This window comes from Temnothorax nylanderi, unplaced genomic scaffold (genome assembly GCF_030848795.1).
Source record: "Temnothorax nylanderi isolate EJ_2023f unplaced genomic scaffold, tnyl_v1.0 TNYL_tig0186_pilon, whole genome shotgun sequence".
NCBI classification, from domain to species: domain Eukaryota; kingdom Metazoa; phylum Arthropoda; class Insecta; order Hymenoptera; family Formicidae; genus Temnothorax; species Temnothorax nylanderi.
Window position 1 is genome coordinate 209,884 of NW_027249248.1, and position 21,379 is coordinate 231,262.

The following is a 21,379-nucleotide window of genomic DNA, read 5'->3' on the forward strand; positions in this document are numbered from 1 at the left end:
CGTTTGTATTTCGTATGAAGACTTTTGAAGTGCAATTGAAAAGATTTGTGAGTCATTCGTTTAAGGGTGCGTCCCCATGGAGAAAGAAATAGCGGAACGGAACAGTAACGGAAAAGCTATGGTGGGGGGTTAGCCAATGAGAGTAATTCCGTCTTAAGGGGATGCTGGAGCCGCAGGCGAACTCGATCAGCGTCGATAAAGAAGTGCTCACCGACTATATCTGTCCTTGTATAGACAAGGATATAGACAAGGATAGCACCTAACCTTGCATCTTCCACTGGCCTAAGTAATATCTTTTTTTTTAGGCTTCAAATCTTACTTCTAATTGCACGATATTATTCCTGACAGTTTTTTGTAGAGGGCTGCATCACTATTTTCTATAGAAAAACTGCAGAATTTTTGTATAAAGCAAATATTGTCGTCAGGTGAAGACAATATTAATAAAAATAAAATTTTTTTTTAGTTTATCAGAAAAAATCATGTACAGCCCTCTACATTTTTGTGCGTACTTTAATCGTGTAAAAGGATTTTCCATTCTGTTCAGCCAATTCAAAGATATTGCTTAGACCGATTATGCCTTGTCGCTGTCACTCCAGGATCCCCTTAATTCCGTTCCGCTATTTCGTGGCCGGGATCCCCATGGCAAAAATTTTCCGGAACGGAACAGTAACGGAACACAATTCCACGCAATTCTACGCCATTGTCGCAAACCGGCAAAAATAGTCGCATAACTTGTACGCAACGTGTATTTTGTTATAATCGCTGGTAATTGTGCTTTAAAGACACTGAGAACTGCTGAGAACAGGCTCGCTAAATGTTTAATAAAAAATTCGCCTACAAAAGTATTATAATATTCTAAATCTAAAGTATATCAATTAATTCACACGACATGGTAAAGTATTCATTATATATGTATTTTATCTACCAACAAGGTGTATGTATAACAACTAATATATTTATATATTTTAATTTTTTAGGAACAATATAAGTGTGGGTATTGCAGTTGGATATTAAAACATGACCAACTTAAACAGCATTCTTGCTTTGCGAACAATCTACATTCATTAGTGATGGATAATGAAAGAAGACTTTTCATAACAGGTAATAAAAATTTCTAAAATTATATTGTTAATAAATTGTTTAAATTACTTTACTAATAAATTGTTATTGCAGGAAACGAGACTAACGAAACCAACGAGGATAATGTGCAAGATGAATAATGACTGGATGAGAACTTCAACGGAACTAACGAAGACAATGTGCAAGATAAAGATGGATGTGCAAGATAAAGGCTGGATGAGGACCTTAACGAAACTAACGAAGATAATGTGCAAGATAAAGATAGGCTGGATGAGGAACTCATCTCAGCTGTAAAAAACAGACCCGCGTTGTACGATAGTAGTTTGCCGGTGAAACAAAGAGGAAGAAAACAAAAAGATCGCTTGTGGATAAATTTAAACAATTTATTAACAATATAATTTTAGAAATTTTTATTACCTGTTATGAAAATAAGTCTTCTTTCATTATCCATCACTAATGAATGTAGATTGTTCGCAAAGCAAGAATACTGTTCAAGTTGGTCATGTTTTAATATCCAACTGCAATACCCACACTTATATTGTTCCTAAAAAATTAAAATATATAAATATATTAGTTGTTATACATACACCTTGTTGGTAGATAAAATACATATATAATGAATACTTTACCATGTCGTGTGAATTAATTGATATACTTTAGATTTAGAATATTATAATACTTTTGTAGGCGAATTTTTTATTAACCCTAAGAGCAAAAAGTCGACTTTAAGTCGACTTGAAGTCGACTTCTACCGAAACTGACTTGGCAGAGAAGTCGACATTTTTAAGGACGAAAGTCGACTTGAAGTCGACTTGAAGTCGGCGAATGTCGCAAAAACCACCGACTTAAAGTCGACTTCCCGTCATGATGAAAAGTCGACTTCCCGTCATGACGAAAAGTCGACTTCCCGCCAACTTTTAAAGTCGATAAAATAAACCGCCGCGTACGTCTGGAGGTCGATTGTGTATCTTGAAACGAGGTAAAAATAACAAAAGTTAACAGATTTTATTAGATTTTGATAAATAAAATCGTAGATACGCTAATGAATTTTCTCACTTTTGTAATTTTTACCTCATTATTTCAAGATACACAATCGACCCCTTGCTGGAGGGCTAAAACTGATGCATTTTCGATTTTTTTTCATATATAAAATAATTTAATTATCTAAAAAACTGTATAATTACAATCCTAATGTTTTATTCTTAATTACAAAGGCGGCCATATCTGTGCCACTTCTGCGTGCGCGGATTCCGGCAGCCACTTCTGGTAAGCTGACAATAACAGAACTAAAATTAAAACATTCCAGCGTTAATCGCGAAACAATATGCAAAATTAGCTATATAAATATATATCATATTATTATCATAATGTTGTAAATATATAATAATATTATATATATATATATATATATATATATATTATTATAAATATATAATATCCACAGACTTTTATACTAGACCACTAACATCTATGGACGCACTGCCGAAAAGCTGATGCGAGTGCAAGGTGCAAGTGTTAGTGAAGGGTGCGGCCATATTGAATTAACAATAAGTCACTATCGGGTGTTCAGTTGCTCATGATGTGCGTTTATCTGCATTCGTTATTACAGTACATAACGAAGCAGGCAAATGTTTTTGTGTTAAATATTGGTACATGTTATCAATAAGTTTGTAAGTCATGCCTTCGACGTGTAGCGTACTTGGATGCCGAAATCGAACCACTACTCCTGTAGTATTAAACCCTTTCTTTTGGACATTCTGTATATGCCAAACTATTGTATAGAAATCTTGTATAAAACCACTTGTATAGAATAGTAGTATAGCATATCTTGACTAAAATCAACATGGCGGCAAGCATCACGGCCGAGATGTCTGTCAGCGGTCTAGTATTGTATAGAAGTCTATGATAATATCTAAATATTATTTTATAAATTAAAATCTCACATTTTTTATCCGAACCTCAGATTTCTAGCAGTTTGTGTTTGGACACGACTCCCTGCGACTGCAGCGTTTGTACTATTGCTTGAGTGCGTGGTATCAACCTGAAAAAATCGTATTGAATTGATGTAATCTATTCGATGAATCAACGTGAAATCGAAAGGAGATAGAATAACGATTTACCTGGCCCATGACTTGGTGATGCTCCCAGGTGTCGTCAGCAGCGACAGGACAAATCGTTTCAGCTTAGGGCACACTTGACCCTCCAAGAAGAAATACGCTAACCACTTGACACCATCCACGGATGCTCTATATCCATCGATGGTAGTGCCCATTCGGCCTTTCCGAATGTACCAGACACGCGGCAAATGATCCTCCCGGTTCATTGATTATATCTATAAATATCTTTATAAATAAGTAGGAAAAACATTATAAAGCAACAATTGTGATAAAAATACCTTGGCGGTGGATCAACCAATGGTTCACTAAGATGGCATAGCATGGGCGAATTTCGGCAATCATTCGGGTTCTATCACCGTGACACCTCGTATGTACATCTTATTCGTTTCGTACACCTCTTTATAAACCACCTATTCCGGACTGATTTTCCGTAGAACGCACGAAGAATGCATGAACACAGGTTCCTTCATTTCTGGTGTTCTGAAAGATGATACAGAATGGAGAGGTCGCATTCAATAGGTCTTAATTATCGATGATAATTAATAACACACCATACCTAACCTGTAAGCATGTTTCCACTTGGCCTTATCCTGATCCTCTTTTACCTCGTCGGGCAAAACCTTTCTCGCGACTTGATCCGCCATACCTGCAAAAACTATCTGGCGTCTTATCGTGTCCTGTCTCGCGGCACGTATTCCTCGCACTCGCGTAAACTCTGGTCCACTCTGGTCCTCCAGCCTCCTCGAGATTCGCCGCCATATTGATGATGCATGACGCGCCGCTTGACCTGTTTTCGTCTTTTTATAAGTCGACTATTTAGAAGTCGATTTTTAGTCGACTTTCCGCCATTTTTAGAAGTCGACTATTTAGAAGTCGACTTTTAGTCGACTTTCCGCCATTTTTAGAAGTCGACTTGCCGTCGACTTTCCGTCAACTGTGCTCTTAAGCCTTGTGTACACGATACTAGAAATTGGTCCGAGTTTCGGTTTAAGCCAATGAAACTGCTGCTTTTCTGTAAGAGCTGCAAGTTGATTGGCTTAAACCGAAACTCGGACCGATTTCTAGTATCGTGTACACAAGGCTTTAGGGAAGGCATTCAAAACAGACGGAACGGATCGACGGAAATCTAGTAAATTTTGTCTTCCGCGCTTCCGCGTTTCCGCGTTTCCGCGCTCCATGTAATGGCACCCTAAGGGTGGAGTCCCATGGAGCGGATTACGCGGAAGCGGAACGAGCGGATCACCAATCACGGGATCATTCTGATAGAACTCTTTCAAAGATTCCGTCGAAACGGTCCTGTGATTGGTGATCCGCTCGTTCCGCTTCCGCGTAATCCGCTCCATGGGACTCCACCCTTAGGCCCAGTTCAACAGTGGCCAGTTAGCTTAACTAGTAGTTAACTCTCACTCTCTGTCTCTTTCTAACCTCAAAAGTTTCACAGAAACTGGGCCTAAGGCCCAGTTTCACAGTGGCCAGTTAGCTTAACTAGTAGTTAATTCTCACTCTCCGTCTCTTTCTAACCTTTAGGTTAGAAAGAGACAGAGAGTGAGAATTAACTACTAGTTAAGCTAACTGGCCACTGTGAAACTGGGCCTTAGAGAACAAACTATAGTCCTGGAATGCGTCGCAGTTTCGCGACTGTCGCGAGTGTCGCGTGGTCAGTGGTTAGTGGTGTGGTGTCGCAGTACTAGCAGTGTGCGTATAAACTATAAACAGCGTTTCGATTGTCTCGAACAGAATCTAGCAAGCTCCGTAAATTGCTCCGTTGCTCCGTACCAATTGTTAACGCAGCCAGTCGCACGACAATCGACGCCGTATTGTCCTCTGAAAAGAGGCAGGAGTCCGCAGGAGCCAATAAACTCAAAAAGCACGACAATCAACGACAAGTATACGTCGCCGTCGCGTTCAATGCGAATCACAATATTCACGATATCACGGTCCCCTTCGTGCCGAACTTGTCGCGATGACCACGATAACGACCCTGTCCAACGAGTTAATCGAAATCATCCTGCAGCTGGAGAACATTAGCATCAAGGATGTTGTGAGCTTCGGCTTGACGTGCAGGCGATTTCTCGCCGTGATCGACGACAACAATCCGCTGTGGCAGAGAAAGTTTTATCAAAGGTAACCTCGCCGTTTTCACGAGATTCCTATCGCAATTTCGATAAGTTCGTTAAGTACTCGGAACATGAATTCAACGACAAACACGTCGTGAACACGTGATCTCTCTTGTTTACATTTGACTGATTTGACTCTATAGGTGCTTTCCATTTATATCAAAACTCAGATAACTCCAGATAACTCTCACTTGTGATGTCGTTCTTTCCTTTTTTGCAATTAATGAATAATAAAGACAGAATGACGTCACAAGTGAGATTTATCTGAGTTTTGATGTAAATGGAAAGCATCTAATGTTTTTCTCTTCTTTTGAATACACTCGGCGGAGAGAAATTAAAAATACATACAATATTGTTAAGTTTCAGCCAAATCGGTGAGAAGGCCACTATTCTTCAGATTTATCGCCTTTTTCCCTCGTAATTTTTTTATCGTTAAAAACAATTCGATATTAATAAACAAATAAAGGTTTTTTTTTGTTTGAAATAGGACTAATCTTATCACCGTGTCTCCAACTGCAAATAAAGATTAAGATTAAAACTAGGTTAGAAACGAACGATTACATGTAATTCTGTTTTATGGTACTAAACAGAAAGACGAATTGAATGAAATTTTTGCATTATTTTGCGTTAAATGTATATTTATGTTAGAAATAGTTTAATATTATGCTTGCATTAACGAGAAGTTTCTATATAGAGTTCCAATGTTTTCTGACCTCCGAGTAATAGTATGAATGAATCATGTGTCTTTCGTATCAGAGTTTTTTTATACAGATAGAAACTTGTAAATGTAATAACCATAAGGCTGCAATATAAAAAAGTTATTATTTTGAACAATTTTTCTTTGCATTTGTTTGAAATGTCAATCAGGAAGGATTGCTGGAATTGGATAACTGTTATATTTTAATCTCTAATGCATAGACAGGATGAAATGAATCGGATACTATTTTATAGAAGAGTCCCATCATTTTCATTAACATAGCACAGCAATATAAATAGAGAACAATTTGTAAAAGTAAATACAAGAAAGGACAGGTAATTCGGCTGTGATTGTGCTGGCTCAAGGACTAAAAAATAATGACTGTCTGAATTTGTACTATAATCGGCATAATTGCTCTTTCAAAAACCATTAAATACACACACATTCTTAACTGTTCTTTACAAGATTATAAATATTATATTTTTTTGCACATTAATATATTTTTTATGTACTAATGAAAATGATACGTTTTGTCTACAGAGTAGCCTTTGATTCAGTACATTCTGTCTATTTGCTACAAAATAGTAACTATTTATTGTAATTTCAACAATTTCCTGATTGTCTTACTCTATATAACTTTCCTTTTTAAATTTATCGCTGACTCTGCATTAACTCTGTATATAGATAAATAGATATATTTTAGTCCTTATAATATTCTTGAAAATAACGTAGAATATTTTTTGCATTAGATGGCCTCATTTGAAGAAACTTTATGACCAACGGATACAAAGTAAAGAAGACATAAATTTTAAGGACGATGTAAAAGCGAGCATAAAATGTAGGAATGAATTGCGGCGTTATCTATCGCTGATGTCTGATATGTTCTTTTGCTGTGACGAGCTAGCCGACGTTGACCTGATGGATTTGGATCCCCTATTCTGGCCAAATAAGGACGCGTATACCATGAATTATTGTCTCCTCGTGGATGAGTTAATATATCTAATTGAAATGACACCAGTGTAAGATTTAATAAATTATTAATATCGCAAACAAACATATAACCTGATCATATAATTAATCTGCATTAATACCTTTCAGATTACCAAACTGTAACTTGACACATCAATATTACAGCAAGAAACTTCTTCCATATATACATCGGCGTCATCTAAAGGACGTATGGCAGACATTTATGAATTTTCCCAAAGAACAGCAGCTTTTAGAACTGGTAGCTATTATTGTAGCACGATGGTATCAACCCTTGAAACGTTTCTTTACTTCGGAAGTGGAAACATCGTTGGACAATATCGCACAACAGGTATTGGAGGACCTTAAAAACGCGCACTGCGACCATCCAATAGTCTCAACATCCGCTAAGCAATTTTCTTTTTGGAAATACAACATCAACGACAATCAATGGAGCAGGAAAGACGAAGAGCAGATTATCAATGTACTTCGAACAGTTTTATTTGATAAATTACATTTCTGTGGGCCTCCGGTTCTAGAGTCTAACGAATTATTAGACCCTAAAGCAGAATACTTCCTTATAGATTGCGTAAGTTACAAATTATGATATGTTATAATTATATTATTTTACTATTACTTGCATTATGAGTATTTATGAGCGTATTTTTATACTGATACTATTATATCACAAACATTAATATCTTTCTATTATAATTTATAATACATAGGTTTTGGAAACCAAAGTTGGTAACGCTATGTCTCTGGCAATAATATTCCAGAGCGTAGCAAGAAGACTTGGTGTACGCTGTGACCTAGTATGTTTTCCTACTCACTTTTTTTTAAGTTGGAAGCCGAAATAGTAAGCATAAATCTAGCTTTAGAAGCATCTTATTTTTCCAAGTTCATACCATATACAAGGTGTCCCAGGTTTTTCCATACAAACTTTACTGGTATGTTGAGCAGAAATGAGAGAAAAAAGTATTATATAAACATAGGTCTCAAAATGCTTTATTAGAAAGTTATAGCAAAAGTTAGAATTTCGTATTGAAGAAATAATAGCAGTCTTGTCATAGATAAATGACACACCGTATACATAAGTGATTCCGTTCGATAATGGTTATTTTATCTGCTTCTTCTTGAAATGCAAACTTAAGTGAAATTGTTTCTTACACATTTTGTATTCATACATAACTTTCTAATAAAACATTTTGGGTCCTATGTTTATATAACATTTTTTTCTTATTTTTATAGTTTTTTCTCAGAACATACTACTAAAGTTTGTACGGAAAAACCTGGGACACCTTGTATATCATATATGCATATGCCTATATTATTATACATGCATAGGTATATATGGCTATATGAGGATGTATATATATATTCGCGCACGTATGTGGACTATATAACTTTTTATTGTCCATAGTGATACAGAAAATCCTAAAGAGGAATATTTTTATATTGATATCCTGCATGGTGGACTTATTCGAAGTAGAGACGATTGTCCCAGAATTCGTGGTAGAAGATGTCCCATAGAAAGTTTCAATAAGCACAACGAAATTAGTCCTACAGAGGTTGGTAATTATTTATTAGATAGATCATTAAATTTGAAAATAATACAAATATTAGTAGATAATGATTAGTCACAGGGGGAAGGGTAATAACTAAGATAAATGTGAATCATATTTTATGTGATTGAAGAAAGTAGTTTTCCATTTATGGATGTTTTCCATTATTTTTGGAAAACAGTTTTCCATTTATTGGATTCTTAACTTTGCTTATATATAATTTTGGTTTTAAGCTGGTGTTGCGAATGATTAACTCTTTACAAACGGTCAAGCCTAACTACCATCATCATCATGACAGGGCCCTACAAATGCGCTCATTGGTGGAATTCCGGTATATGGTAGAACCACACAATATAGATGCGATTGAAAATCTATGTCGCCATTACATCCAGTATGATATAAGTGTCTCAGGTCTCATAACCACATTAGAGAGGCTACTGGTATATAAATTTAGTTCATATATAGATAAGCAAATTTCATAAATTTTCTATTTTTTGTAAAGTTGTTTTTATCGCAATACAATAATAATTGAGTGTTCAATGTAAAATGAATATTGGTATGAATAAAGATTTAGATTATTTAGAGACTTTTTAGTTCCCTGTATAAATATACTTGTTGCATAAGCAAACTTCGAGTTTTGCTATATTTTTTATATCTGTGCGTGAAGCAACTGTATAGGAGATGTTCTTAAGTAAACCTCATCTTTTCATATGTATGCAGAGTAGCTACAACGATAGAACGTCTGTGGAAGCAAGTCGAATTGAAACGCTGCTGAAGGCACTTCAATACCAAAAAGAGGTACATAATTATGATAATTTATAAAAAATATGCAATTTACATGTTATATAATATTGCTTAAAAGACTTTTTAAAGACTATCTTATAAATGAGTTATATAATTTAAGATGTAGTGTGTGATAAATAATTAATGCTCACTATGTGCAGGTGCACTGAATGTATGTTAAACAAATATAGCGAACTTCTTTAATAAATTTATATTGATTGTGCAATCATATTAATTACTAGTACACAACTAGTAATAACGCAGTACAACAAATTTTCAAAAATTGATTATTTCTCAAGTTTTTTGACTGAGAGTAATTCAGCTCAGTCTTCTGAGTAACCTGACATATGTGGTTCACTCAGATCACCCTCATTTTTTAGTTATATTTGACTGAAGCTTTGGAGTTCTATGAGGTTGTAAAATAGAAAAAAATCGAAAAAATTAAATAATTCTGTAAATATATGTTTTATATATCGTTAGAAAGATATTTGAGAGTAGAATTTTAAAAAATATAAACGCAATTTTTTCGGGAGAATTTCTTTTATTGAATGAAAAGCCTAATGTTCTATGTACATATCCAAAATTCTGAATTTAATGTTTTGTACGTTTTGCTTGCCGTTTATACTCATCTTCAGTTTCTCTGATCAGATTCCAACAGTAACCAGCATACTTGTTATTGACTTCCCCATGAAATGTTTTTTAATTTTTTGGATGTCTTGGTGAAAACGTTCACCATGTCCATCACTCACAGCTCCCAAATTTTATGGAAAGAAAATAAGATGTGACTGCAGAAAATGTACTTTAAGAGACATCGCAAAACTTGGGAGTTGTGAGTGATGATGAACATGGTGAACGTTTTCACCAAGACATCCAAAAAATAGAGAAACATTTCATCTAGAAATCAATAACAAGTGCTGGAATCTGGGAAACTGAAGAAGATGAGCATAAATGGCAAGCAAAATGATATATAAAACATATTTTTAGCAGAAATATTTTATTTCTTTGATTTTTTTCTATTTTGTAATCTCATAGAACTCCAAAGCTTCAATCAAGTATAACTTCAAAAAATGAGAGTGACCTGAGTGAATCACGTATATCAGATTACTCAGGGGACTAAGCTGAATCACCTTTAATCAAAAAACTTGAGAAATTGGGAGCGTATTGCACAGTGTAATTGCAATTTGAGTATAAAAAACAATTTAGAGCATTGTAAAAGTTTATGAATTAAATATTAAATATATGAAAAAGATATTGGTTAATAATAATGGTGTCTACACATTTCAGACCTTGAGAATATCTAGAGATTATCTAGGGGTCACAATCCCAACAGAAAGGCCAAAAGAAATAAAATATACAGTTGGAATGACTGTAAAATGTAAAGAGAACATTTTATGCAGTTGTGCAGGTGTGATAATTTGGTGGGATGAAGAACATGATTCAAAATATGAAATATTGAAAATATTACATGAACGCAGAATTGCATTGCACAATCATTCTCAGCCGCCACACTCGTCTGACTCCATTTCTCTGAAGCAACCATTTTACGTTATCCTCAATGAAAGCGGTAATACGTATTACGCTCCTCAAGGTATGAGCTAATTACAGATGCATATATACATATACGTATACTTTTATTATCTCATTTATATGCGTACGTATGTGATATAAAAGATCTTTTGATTTTAGAGACTTTAGTAAAGGCACATCCGCCAAAATGGATTGGACACAACGAGATTGGCCGATATTTTTGTGGATTCGTAAAGTCGTCTCACTATGTACCTAACGATACACTAACAAGATATTTTCCACATGACATAGAAATTCTCAATGCGCCTCATTTGCCGCCATCTTTTTATTGTCAGGTTGCTTCTATCGCAACCCGTCGCATCGCGTAAAAGAGTCACGGTCGGTCTCGCTCCGCGTATACTTGGCGCGAGACACTACCGTGTCTCTTGATCCTTTTCAACTAACAAGGGAAGGGTCAACCCTTGGGGTCACCGATTTTGTCGAAATTTTACTAAAATGTAGTATTGATATAGAAGTGACAAATGCTGTACGGAGACGATGCGCTTCTCAACCGTTGCCGAGAAATCGCGATGTACTTATATTACAGTATACATCATATACAATATATTTATTATTATTATTATTACTTTTAGACAAAAAAATGTTTATGATTATAATTTTAAAACTGTGCATAAAATGTTCGTAAAATATTAGCGATTTTGAAAGTAAATAAAAAAATATATATATATTGGCGGGGATATTTACATAATATTAAAAAAATTGTATGTATATTTATTGGTTTATTTATTAGTTTTGTATAGGTATAAAAAAAGGTTACAATAAAAAAAGCCTATACAAAACTAATAAATAAACCAATAAATATACATACAATTTTTTTAATATTATGTAAATATCCCCGCCAATATATATATATTTTTATTTACTTTCAAAATCGCTAATATTTTACGAACATTTTATGCACAGTTTTAAGATTATAATCATAAACATTTTTTTGTCTAAAAGTAATAATAATAATAATAAATATATTGTATATGATGTATACTGTAATATAAGTACATCGCGATTTCTCGGCAACGGTTGAGAAGCGCATCGTCTCCGTACAGCATTTGTCACTTCTATATCAATACTACATTTTAGTAAAATTTCGACAAAATTGGTGACCCCAAGGGTTGACCCTTCCCTTGTAAGATAGTATCGTGATCAGAAATTGTAAAGTGCGCTGCTTTTCACCGAACAAATTATATTTAAGATAACTGTTACAATAATTAATTAAATAATAACAAGTAGCGACATTTTACAATTCACCGAATGTGAGTTATGGTACGTGAGAAATAAAACTGACTTGATTTCAACGCATATTGCAAGAAAAAGTTACATATGATGTCTCATGTAAAAATGGTAAACTTAGATTTTCATACTTATATTGTAGTATTATCTTTTATTCAGACACACTTTTGACACATTGTAAATATTCATGTATATATTCAAATATTGAGAGATTGTTGATGATTTTAAAAATAGAAAAGCTGTGATGTACAGATGAGTATAAAACAAGATTTTCTCAAGAAATCTTGAGATTTGTACAAAATTTTTTTTTATAGTAGAAGGAATGACTTGTACATAAATATTTGATAAATATATATTTTACATGTGTATATGTACACCAAAGTTACTTTTATGATATTTAAGAGATGATCATATTAGCTTAACATTAATGAAGCTCCAATTAACTTATTCAGCGATTAGTTTAATCGACTTAAAGCAGAGTTTCAAATTATAATTAATTCTAATATAATTTGTTATCATTAATCTAATTTTTTTCTTGTATATTAAACAAAAGTTGATAATTCTATGACAAAATAGTATGGATATTATTTGATAAATTAATGATTGATTCACAGTTAATCAGAGTTTTTAGTCAAAGTCACTCTTGCCATGTGGAGTTAAACTTCCCAAAGCCCTGTAAATACTGTTCTTGAGATCGAGCGTTCTTCTATCTTCGCGAGCAGTCGAGATATACTACGAAACGAGAGGAGTGCAGTAGACAAAATCGGCCGAAAAGTGCAAACCAACCACAGACCTGAATAATAAAATTCAAAGAAAGTAAACGATTTTTTTTTTAAAATGTTTAAAATTTTCCGCTAAACGTATATTTCTGAATTTTTCGCCCGACAGTCACAGTGTACGAATATTGAGGAAAAAAAGTATAATTCGTTCGAAATGTAAAATAGTATCAGTATGAGTATTCCGTTTTATTAAAGAACTTATTATTATTATATGTACTCGTGTTTATCGAATTGCGAAACCAATCATCACTGATCACACAAATGATATAATTGATATATGTGTCAGCTAAAGGTACAAATCTATATATTTGATAATTTTAACAACATGTCCTGTTTGCTAAACGCAAATTTTTCGTGCAACTTGTTGAATTTTACTAATTGTACTAAATAACTATTGTGTCAATATATTGACCAAATATTGGTCAATATATAAGAAACCGTACGTGATAATTGGCTAGTTTCACCATGCGATCGCTCGTAAGTTTCCGCGGAATGTTTCTATTTTCAAAATCAGGCATTCTTGATTGTGCGTGCCAAGTTCGCGGCGTATTGTTTAAATTTCGAATGACTCATGCCAGTGTCTTTACTACACAGGACCTCCGCAACCGCTCAAAGTAATATATCTAGAAATAAACGAGAAAATTTTTACTGTTAAGGGGATGCTGGAGCCGCAGGCGAACTCGATCAGCGTCGATAAAGAAGTGCTCACCGACTATATCTGTCCTTGTATAGACAAGGATATAGACAAGGATAGCACCTAACCTTGCATCTTCCACTGGTCTAAGTAATATCTTTTTTTTAGGCTTCAAATCTTACTTCTAATTGCACGATATTATTCCTGACAGTTTTTTGTAGAGGGCTGCATCACTATTTTCTATAGAAAAACTGCAGAATTTTTGTATAAAGCAAATATTGTCGTCAGGTGAAGACAATATTTATAAAAATAAAATTTTTTTTAGTTTATCAGAAAAAATCATGTACAGCCCTCTACATTTTTGTGCGTACTTTAATCGTGTAAAAGGATTTTCCATTCTGTTCAGCCAATTCAAAGATATTGCTTAGACCGATTATGCCTTGTCGCTGTCACTCCAGGATACTGTTAAGGCCCAGTTCAACAGTGGCCAGTTAGCTTAACTAGTAGTTAACTTTCACTCTCTGTCTCTTTCTAACCTCAAAGGTTAGAAAAAGACGGAGAGTGAGAGTTAACTACTAGTTAAGCTAACTGGCCACTGTTGAACTGGGCCTAAGAATGTATAGTATATTAAATAAAAAAAGAAAACTCAGTAATACAAACCTTTTTATAAATGTTGCTTATTAGTTCATTCTTTTCTTGACTGATATCCCATTTTTCGAAGGAATACTAGCTGCTACAGCATTGATACACGGCTTCCGATAGGTTTAAAATCTGTGCTTGTGTTATTTCCTGTTCCTTTGTGCAAGGGTTTTAAGAAACACCCTATATATCGCGAATATATCTAGTCACGTGATGTCGTGATAGAAGGCAGCCATAACACCAGAATACGTCACATGTGTGTTTCTGAAGACTGCTGAAGACGCCGTCATGACATTTGTCAACACGCACTATTCTCCTTACAGAAGAAAATACAAATAATCTAAACGAAAGGTATTCGTTTCTAGAGAAAAGGAAGAGTAAAAGGAGAAAAGGTGATACAACGTCCCAACGAGACGGGCATCCATAACGGAAGAAGAAAAGAGCGCTTGTAACTATCTCTTGTGTAATTTCATTTATCTTGACATGTGTATACTCAAATCTGTCGAGGACAAAGTTGTTCGCTACAAATTTTATCGACCAAATTCCAACAGAAATACAACAGAATCGATGCGGAGTATGGTGACCGATTGCCTGTAGAAAGCAATCAGAATCTGCCATTTCGTGATTGTAAGAACCCGAAAAGATTAATACGTAGGTAGCAAATATTTATAAGTTTGAGTCATTTTGTGCTGTATAATCCCGGGGTTGGAACCATCTATACGGTTTTGTCACATAATCAAAAAAATATTTTATTTAAATGGCTACAAAAGAAAAGGTTTTACTGATAATTAGATTATGTCGTCAAGGCTCTACTGGCAGAAGACGAACTTAATGTGGACACAGATGCCAATCTGTCGCAATTTTGCTCAAATCTGCTGGCATTTTGTCGATAAATAAATTTATAGAGTATATTAATGTCTCAGTAAACAAACTACCTGCAATGTAACAACAGATTGGCAGATTTTCTGAGATATCGCAACACAGATCTGGCATTTGTATCTGTATTAAACTCGTGTTTTGCTGGCAGAACCTGCTGATATAATCTAACAGCAGGTTGTTAGCAGAAACCGAGCAGAATCTGTTATTTCGTAAACATTTAAATGGAACATTACTCAAATGGTTACAAAACGATAAATTTTGCTCAGTTTCTGCAGTCAGTCTGCCACTATATTCTGTTAGCAGAGTCTGTTATACTTTTACTGGTATTTTATCGACAAAACTTGCAGCGGACACTTTCAGAATTTGTTCTCGACAGATCTGACTACTCGGGATTTTGCTTACTGAACACACACACATCTATATATATATATATATATATATATAAATTTATTTCAAAATTAAATAAATATTGATATTTATTTTCTACAGTCACATTTCTCTAGATAATCTACATTGGATTTTATATTATTTCTGATTTTAGTACTATGCCGGTTTTGCCTGCAAATTCGAAGCAGTTATCCGATGCTCGTCCAAAAAATCCAGACAAGGATGATATTGTCCTGAGTTATCATGACTACCTGCTTAGGGCATCGGATGTCGCATTACTGGAGAGAAACGATTGGCTTAACGACATTATAATAGGATTCTATTTTGAATACCTGAATCAACAGCATAGGAAGGACAGCCGATTATTATTTATCGGACCCGAAGTGGCTCAGCTATTGAAGATGCTGGATTCTTCACAGTATAATATATTTCTCGACCCTATTAAGGCTACAAATTACGACTTCATATTTTTCCCTCTGAATGACTGTGATAGCAACGAGGCAGGCGGCTCGCATTGGAGCTTATTGATATACTCTCATGTAGAAAAAACGTGTTACCACTTTGATTCGTCATGCGGTATCAACGGCTCCTCCGCGAAAAAGCTTGCACGGAAAGTGACGAAATATTTTCTTGAGAAACAAGAGAGAAAGTATATTGAGATGGATTGTCCGCAACAAGATAATAGCTACGATTGTGGTTTATACGTCTTATGTTTAGCAGATGTGATATCTATGCATGCTATAAAGAATTCTAAAATAGGCGATTGTAATTGTAGTATCATTACAGAAATGGTCCCCAAAAAACGTGCCGACTTATTAAAATTAATTGACGATTTGAAAAATACATAATGCATAGCAAAGTTTCTATGATTAATATTAATAGCAATTTTGGTTACTACGTGGTACTAGCGATTATGATTTACTTATTACTTACTGATATAATAAACCGTACTGTACTTATGTTCCTTAATTTTTTCTATGACTTTTGATATTTATATCATTATAATTACTTGACATTAATAAAAATATTTCGGATTTTTTCATAAAAATTTACTTTTTATTTACATAAAACCACATTTCAAAAATTTAGATTATTATTCGATAAAAGAAAAAAAAATGTAAGTTATCTCTAAAAATAATTCTTTGAGATTAGGAAACGTTAGAAAATCCACAGCATCAACTAATATGAATAACATGCGCAACGGTATGAAATAAACATTATTAACTGTTCAAATCCATTTGTTCAAGTAACGATACATTTGGGCGAATTCAGTACAAATGTGAGGCATAATGCGTTACTAGAGTGACTTGTAATTAGCATGTTCGACCCTGACCCTCATCTTGAATAGATATCCTGCATGTGCCTCGATTTATAAGAGGTTAATTACAAATAGTTGAAGGTTGTGAAAAGGAATATAAGGTGAATTATTGTAACCCGTTTCAGAAACAATAAAACTGATATATACAATACATATATCGCTACGCCATGTTATGTGCTTTGGCCCTAACGCGTACCGCGCGCCGCCGCTATATGGTAAATGCTGATCTTATCCTCGTGTCGTAAGTAAATGAAAGAAGTGGCGAGAGAAAAGACGGCGCGTGCGCACACATGCCTCGGCATTTACCATGGCGGCGGCTCGAAATTGGCACTTTCGGTGAACACTTAACACCCCTTTCGCGCGTGCACAAAGGCGCAACGATCTGGGGCCCGATTCTCTAACGACAAACGTATGCGTAAACTCTGCTCTAACAGAAAAGCTGCAAGCTTATTGGCTAAAAACTGTGCGATAGCCAATCAATTTGCAGTCTTTCTGTTAGAGCAGAGTTTGCGCATACGTTTCTCGTTAGAGAATCGGGCCCCTGGCCGCATGTGCGCGTTTCGATCCTTCTGTTACGTTTCCAGCCCTCTTGCGACCCTTTTCACCACCTATGGCCGGCTCTAAACGGGATGCAAAAAGTACGTCGTATTCTGTCTCGTGTCCATTTCAACTAAAAAACTCATAAACTATCTTTATTGCTTATCCCCGCAGGGTTTGCAAGTCGTTTTTATAAGGAACGTTACCCAAACCTTTACACTACTACCCTTTCTCCTCTCACTTTAACCCTTTTGGACCAACGGCTTAACGTCTCTTTCCGAAAGACGGAGCCCAGTTTGCTCCGCACAAGAGCCTATCTTGCACGGAGGGGCGCAGCTTTTTGGAAAAACATTCCATGGCTCTAGTGGACTCGAACCTGGTTCCTCAGATTACGAGTCTGGCGCTCTACCACTAGACCACACTGCCACCCTTTTAAATAAATAAGGATAACAATAAATAAAAATAATTCATAGAAGAATGCGACGGGAGTAACAAAATGATTATCAGCGTGGTGTGTATGTGCGAGCGAGTGATATGGGTGTGCGTGACGACGGCGAATAATGCGGGTTATAATTAAGTATAGGATAAGTTTATTTATTTATTTAAAATTTCGAGGTCTAGCAGCGCCAAGTTTTTTTACAAGAAAAATTTATGTATTATAATAAAATATTTTTATTGTGTACTATCTCTGTAATTCTTTGTGATTAAATCTTTTATTCTATTGAAAAATACATATATAAACTTTGTATTTAAATACCTTGTATTCCCTTGTATTCGTTGGATTAAATATTTTAATAAAATATTTTTATTTTGTACTGTTCCTCTGTAATTCTTTGTGACCACTAAAAAATACACATGTAAACTTTGTATTTAAATATCTTGTATTCCCTTGTTAAATTTAAATAAAATTTTTTAATCTTATAAAATTGTTATCATACATTCTTTTTCTAATTGACACCATGTAAAGATTTTTCAAAGTAGTGCAACAATTATTTTTTGAGGCAATATATATGTTCTCTCTGTAATTGGCGCTGTAATTTAAAGAGATATCATTTCTTTTTTGTAATTGTAATAGATCACTTGAAGCGCGACTCTTCTTTGATAAGGTAACATAATTTTGTGATGTGTATCACTTGGGTTAGAATTTTTTGGAAATAAAGATACTACTGCTTAGATTTTTTCGAGATTTTTCGAGATACAAAAAGAGTACGTCTACCACTTGTTACTTAGGTTTTTTCGAGGTTATATTAACAGTAGCCCAAAACGATCTGCTATTTTTGAAGAATTTATTGAATGTTTTCAGAAAAGAAACTGCAAAATTTTAAAGTTGTCCGAGACACGATGGCTTTCTCGCCATTCATGTATTGAGAGACTTATTGAATTTTGGAGTACTATTGAGCTTTTTTTAAGAGAAATAGTAATGAGTGAAAAGACAAAGTCTGGCGAATATTTATTATCTGTAATGCAAAATCTTGATGTAAAAGCATACTTATTATTTTTAAAATATATTTTAAATTTTTTAAATTCTTTTAATGCATTCTTCCAAAGTAACGAAACAAGAATTCAATTATTACAGCCAAAATCTCTTCAGTTCCTAATTATAATCTGTAAACATTTTATAAAATCTAACGTTTTAAATAATGTAAATAATAATTTCGATTTTTGTAACAAAGAAAATCAAAAATCCTTAAATGAAATAAATGTAGGACCTGAATGTGAAAATTATCTTAATCAAATAGTCATACAAGGGCATATAGATGTAGTTGTAAATGTTCGGGAAAATTGTTTAAAATTTTACATAACTACTGCCCAAGATATTTGCAAAAGATTGCCAATTAACGACAAATTTTTATCAAAATTAAAAGTTTTCGAATCGGAGACAGCTTTACGTGATGTTAACAGAGAAACTTCGTTTAATGATGTCTCTTCTGTTGCTCAAACTATTAGTGAATTTGATGACAACGGTTTGAAGAAAGAATGGTTTGCTTTATATCAAGATATTACAGAAATAGAAAAAGATAATCTTGCAAGACTAAATTTTGATGATATGTGGAAACAAATTTTTCAATGTTCTCATCAGTATCCCAATTTAAAGTCTCTTTTAAATGCAGTTAGATCGATGCCAAATTCAAATGCCGAAGCAGAAAGAGTTTTTTCAATTTTGCCAGATTTAAAAACAAAAAAACGCAATAAACTTTCGTCTGCTAGTGTCAATGCTTCTTGTGTTGTTAAATCAGCATTGAAAGCGAGAAAGGAAACTGCTGCAGACATAACAATTACTAAAAAACATTTATCTTTAATGTCAACGGACAAATTATATGCTGCAAATCCCAGAAAACGAAAAAGTAATTTAACATTATATGCTGCAGATGAAAATGAAATTACTAGTCCCTGCTCGTCTACTGTATCATAGAATATAACACAATGCCTTAAAATAAAAAATACATGTGTAAAAAACTGTCGGACACACCCTGTGTGTTGGACATCAAATCTATAAAAAATACATGTGTAAAAAACTGTCGGACACACCCTGTGTGTTGGACATCAAATCTATAAAAAATAGATGTGTTAAAATGCTGTCGGATACACCTTGTGTGTTGGACATCATATCTTCTTAAGCATACCAAGTAAAATTTTCAATAAATTAAAATGTGGTATGATAGGGCTACAGGCGAAGGTCCACGTAAAAAAACCTAACGCGCTTTATTAGTGGCACCTCATGGGTAGTGTGGAAGACCACTTTTAATAATAATAAATTATACATTATATTTAATATACGCAAATAACACGCAAATTCTAATTTCACAGCAGAAAATGCATTTTTTAAATTTGCAATAGCAATTATTTGTAAAACATATATATATATATATATTCTATTATTACAATGTAATATTATGGCTGCGTTCGGGGAGCGCGCTATTAGCGCTATTCGCTTATTCTATCCTTGTTCTACACTTGATGAGCGATAAAGATAGAATGATGCAATAGCGCTAATAGCGCGCTCCCCGAACGCAGCCTATGTGTCTTTAATATTATTCATTTCTGTACGTCATTAATATGTATGATATAATAATATGTATCATATTATTATATAGTAAACTTATATTAATATAAGTTAACTACGACTAAAATAAATCTTGTAACATATTTAAGAACATAAATACATAAATATGTATTTATGTTCTTAAATATGTTACAAGATTTATGTATATTATTTGTTAAATTATATTTATTCTCTTATTTTATAAGGAAAAATATTTTATACATGTCTAATAATTATATACAATTATAGGGAATTATTGGGAAGAAATTTATATTAAACATATGAAGAAGTTAGAAAAGTATTATTTTAATATATCTGAGATACATTTAGCGACTGACGAGAGTTATTGGAAAATACATCTGTAAAATGTAGCATTTAAAACAGCATTACGGAAACAACGTAAAGGTGCGATTTCACGATGACGCTCGACGCTGGATTCGAGCGTCAAATCTGGTCACGTGATAGATTCAGAGGGACGCGAAATATAACCTAACCACTGGATTGGCTGAAATGAGCGTCGAGTGTCAAAGCTAAACACAGTTTAGCTTTTTGACGCTCGAAGCCAGCGTCGAGCGTCATCGTGAAATCGCACCTTAACAGAAACGCGGAACGCGTCGCGCGTCGCCTCATGGCTGCCTTGGTGGAAAGGAGATATGTCTGCTCGTCTCTAAGGGTGCCATTACATGGAGCGCGAAAACGCGGAAGCGCGGAAGACAAAATTTACTAGATTTCCGTCGATCCGTTCCGTTCATTTGTTGCCTTATATTACATGGAGCACAATTTGCGCGGAAAAGCGGAATAGGGAATTATAAAATAAGATTGTTTAGCGGTATTTATTGATTAAAATGCTTGTATTCAATAAATAAACTGAAAAGATAAGCATACTAATACAAATTGCAATGAATTAAGTCAACACATATTTAATAAAGGAATATAAATGTCTAGTTATCACCATATTGTTCCGCTTTTCCGCGCAAATTGTGCTCCATGTAATATAAGGCAACCAAATGAACGGAACGGATCG

At 34.2% G+C, this 21,379-nt stretch overlaps 3 protein-coding genes and 2 long non-coding RNA genes across 13 annotated transcripts; 3 read left to right on the top strand and 2 right to left on the bottom strand.

The window, feature by feature from the left end:
* The first annotated feature begins 158 nt into the window (after positions 1-158).
* LOC139778519 (uncharacterized) lies at positions 159-1,708 on the top strand. Its single transcript, XR_011719598.1, has 3 exons — positions 159-892; positions 978-1,101; positions 1,174-1,708. It is a non-coding gene; the product is annotated as an uncharacterized lncRNA (long non-coding RNA).
* Positions 1,610-4,069, bottom strand: LOC139778518 (probable ATP-dependent RNA helicase DHX37). 7 transcript variants are annotated; one of them, XR_011719592.1, is made up of 6 exons: positions 3,754-4,069; positions 3,476-3,677; positions 3,201-3,412; positions 3,024-3,121; positions 1,710-2,366; positions 1,610-1,624 (listed from the first exon to the last, which is right to left on the bottom strand). XR_011719592.1 is itself a non-coding variant. In XM_071716468.1 (5 exons), exons 3-4 carry the CDS (start codon positions 3,401-3,403, stop codon positions 3,040-3,042), a joined length of 285 nt encoding a protein of 94 aa, XP_071572569.1. In that variant the 5' UTR covers positions 3,404-3,412; positions 3,476-3,677; positions 3,754-4,047; the 3' UTR covers positions 2,468-2,962; position 3,039. The 7 variants fall into 7 exon arrangements, 1 of the variants encoding a protein (XP_071572569.1); XR_011719597.1 differs by lacking the exon at positions 1,610-1,624 and having other exon boundaries at positions 2,258-2,351; positions 3,039-3,121; positions 3,754-4,058; XR_011719596.1 differs by lacking the exon at positions 1,610-1,624 and having other exon boundaries at positions 2,258-2,366; positions 3,039-3,121; positions 3,754-4,058.
* A 662-nt stretch (positions 4,070-4,731) lies between these two features.
* Positions 4,732-12,507, top strand: LOC139778529 (F-box only protein 21). 3 transcript variants are annotated; one of them, XM_071716486.1, is made up of 10 exons: positions 4,732-4,861; positions 4,935-5,321; positions 6,761-7,030; positions 7,110-7,566; positions 7,706-7,836; positions 8,401-8,548; positions 8,776-8,982; positions 9,263-9,340; positions 10,610-10,913; positions 11,012-12,507. In XM_071716486.1, the coding sequence occupies exons 2-10, from the start codon at positions 5,161-5,163 to the stop codon at positions 11,218-11,220; spliced, it is 1,965 nt and encodes a 654-aa protein (XP_071572587.1). In that variant the 5' UTR covers positions 4,732-4,861; positions 4,935-5,160; the 3' UTR covers positions 11,221-12,507. The 3 variants fall into 3 exon arrangements, with proteins under 3 accessions (XP_071572587.1, XP_071572588.1, XP_071572589.1); XM_071716487.1 differs by having other exon boundaries at positions 4,743-4,854; XM_071716488.1 differs by lacking the exon at positions 8,776-8,982 and having other exon boundaries at positions 4,749-5,321.
* A 573-nt stretch (positions 12,508-13,080) lies between these two features.
* LOC139778531 (uncharacterized) lies at positions 13,081-14,359 on the bottom strand. Its single transcript, XR_011719603.1, has 2 exons — positions 14,213-14,359; positions 13,081-13,541 (listed from the first exon to the last, which is right to left on the bottom strand). It is a non-coding gene; the product is annotated as an uncharacterized lncRNA (long non-coding RNA).
* Positions 14,360-14,382: 23 nt separating this feature from the next.
* Positions 14,383-16,930, top strand: LOC139778530 (sentrin-specific protease 8). Its single transcript, XM_071716489.1, has 2 exons — positions 14,383-14,639; positions 15,612-16,930. The coding sequence occupies exon 2, from the start codon at positions 15,616-15,618 to the stop codon at positions 16,303-16,305; it is 690 nt and encodes a 229-aa protein (XP_071572590.1). The 5' UTR covers positions 14,383-14,639; positions 15,612-15,615; the 3' UTR covers positions 16,306-16,930.
* Positions 16,931-21,379: the final 4,449 nt, after the last annotated feature.

What these genes read in the sequence shown, in the direction of transcription:
- LOC139778518 (XM_071716468.1), bottom strand. Translation starts at nt 3,403, where the DNA reads ATGAACCGGGAGGATCATTTGCCGCGTGTCTGGTACATTCGGAAAGGC. An exon ending in ATCACCAAGTCATGGGCCAG is followed by an intron (nt 3,122 to 3,200) that starts GTAAATCGTTAT and finishes CGATTTTTTCAG; the next exon opens with GTTGATACCACGCACTCAAG.
- LOC139778529 (XM_071716486.1), top strand. Translation starts at nt 5,161, where the DNA reads ATGACCACGATAACGACCCTGTCCAACGAGTTAATCGAAATCATCCTG. An exon ending in CTAATTGAAATGACACCAGT is followed by an intron (nt 7,031 to 7,109) that starts GTAAGATTTAAT and finishes AATACCTTTCAG; the next exon opens with ATTACCAAACTGTAACTTGA. An exon ending in AATACTTCCTTATAGATTGC is followed by an intron (nt 7,567 to 7,705) that starts GTAAGTTACAAA and finishes TATAATACATAG; the next exon opens with GTTTTGGAAACCAAAGTTGG.
- LOC139778530 (XM_071716489.1), top strand. Translation starts at nt 15,616, where the DNA reads ATGCCGGTTTTGCCTGCAAATTCGAAGCAGTTATCCGATGCTCGTCCA.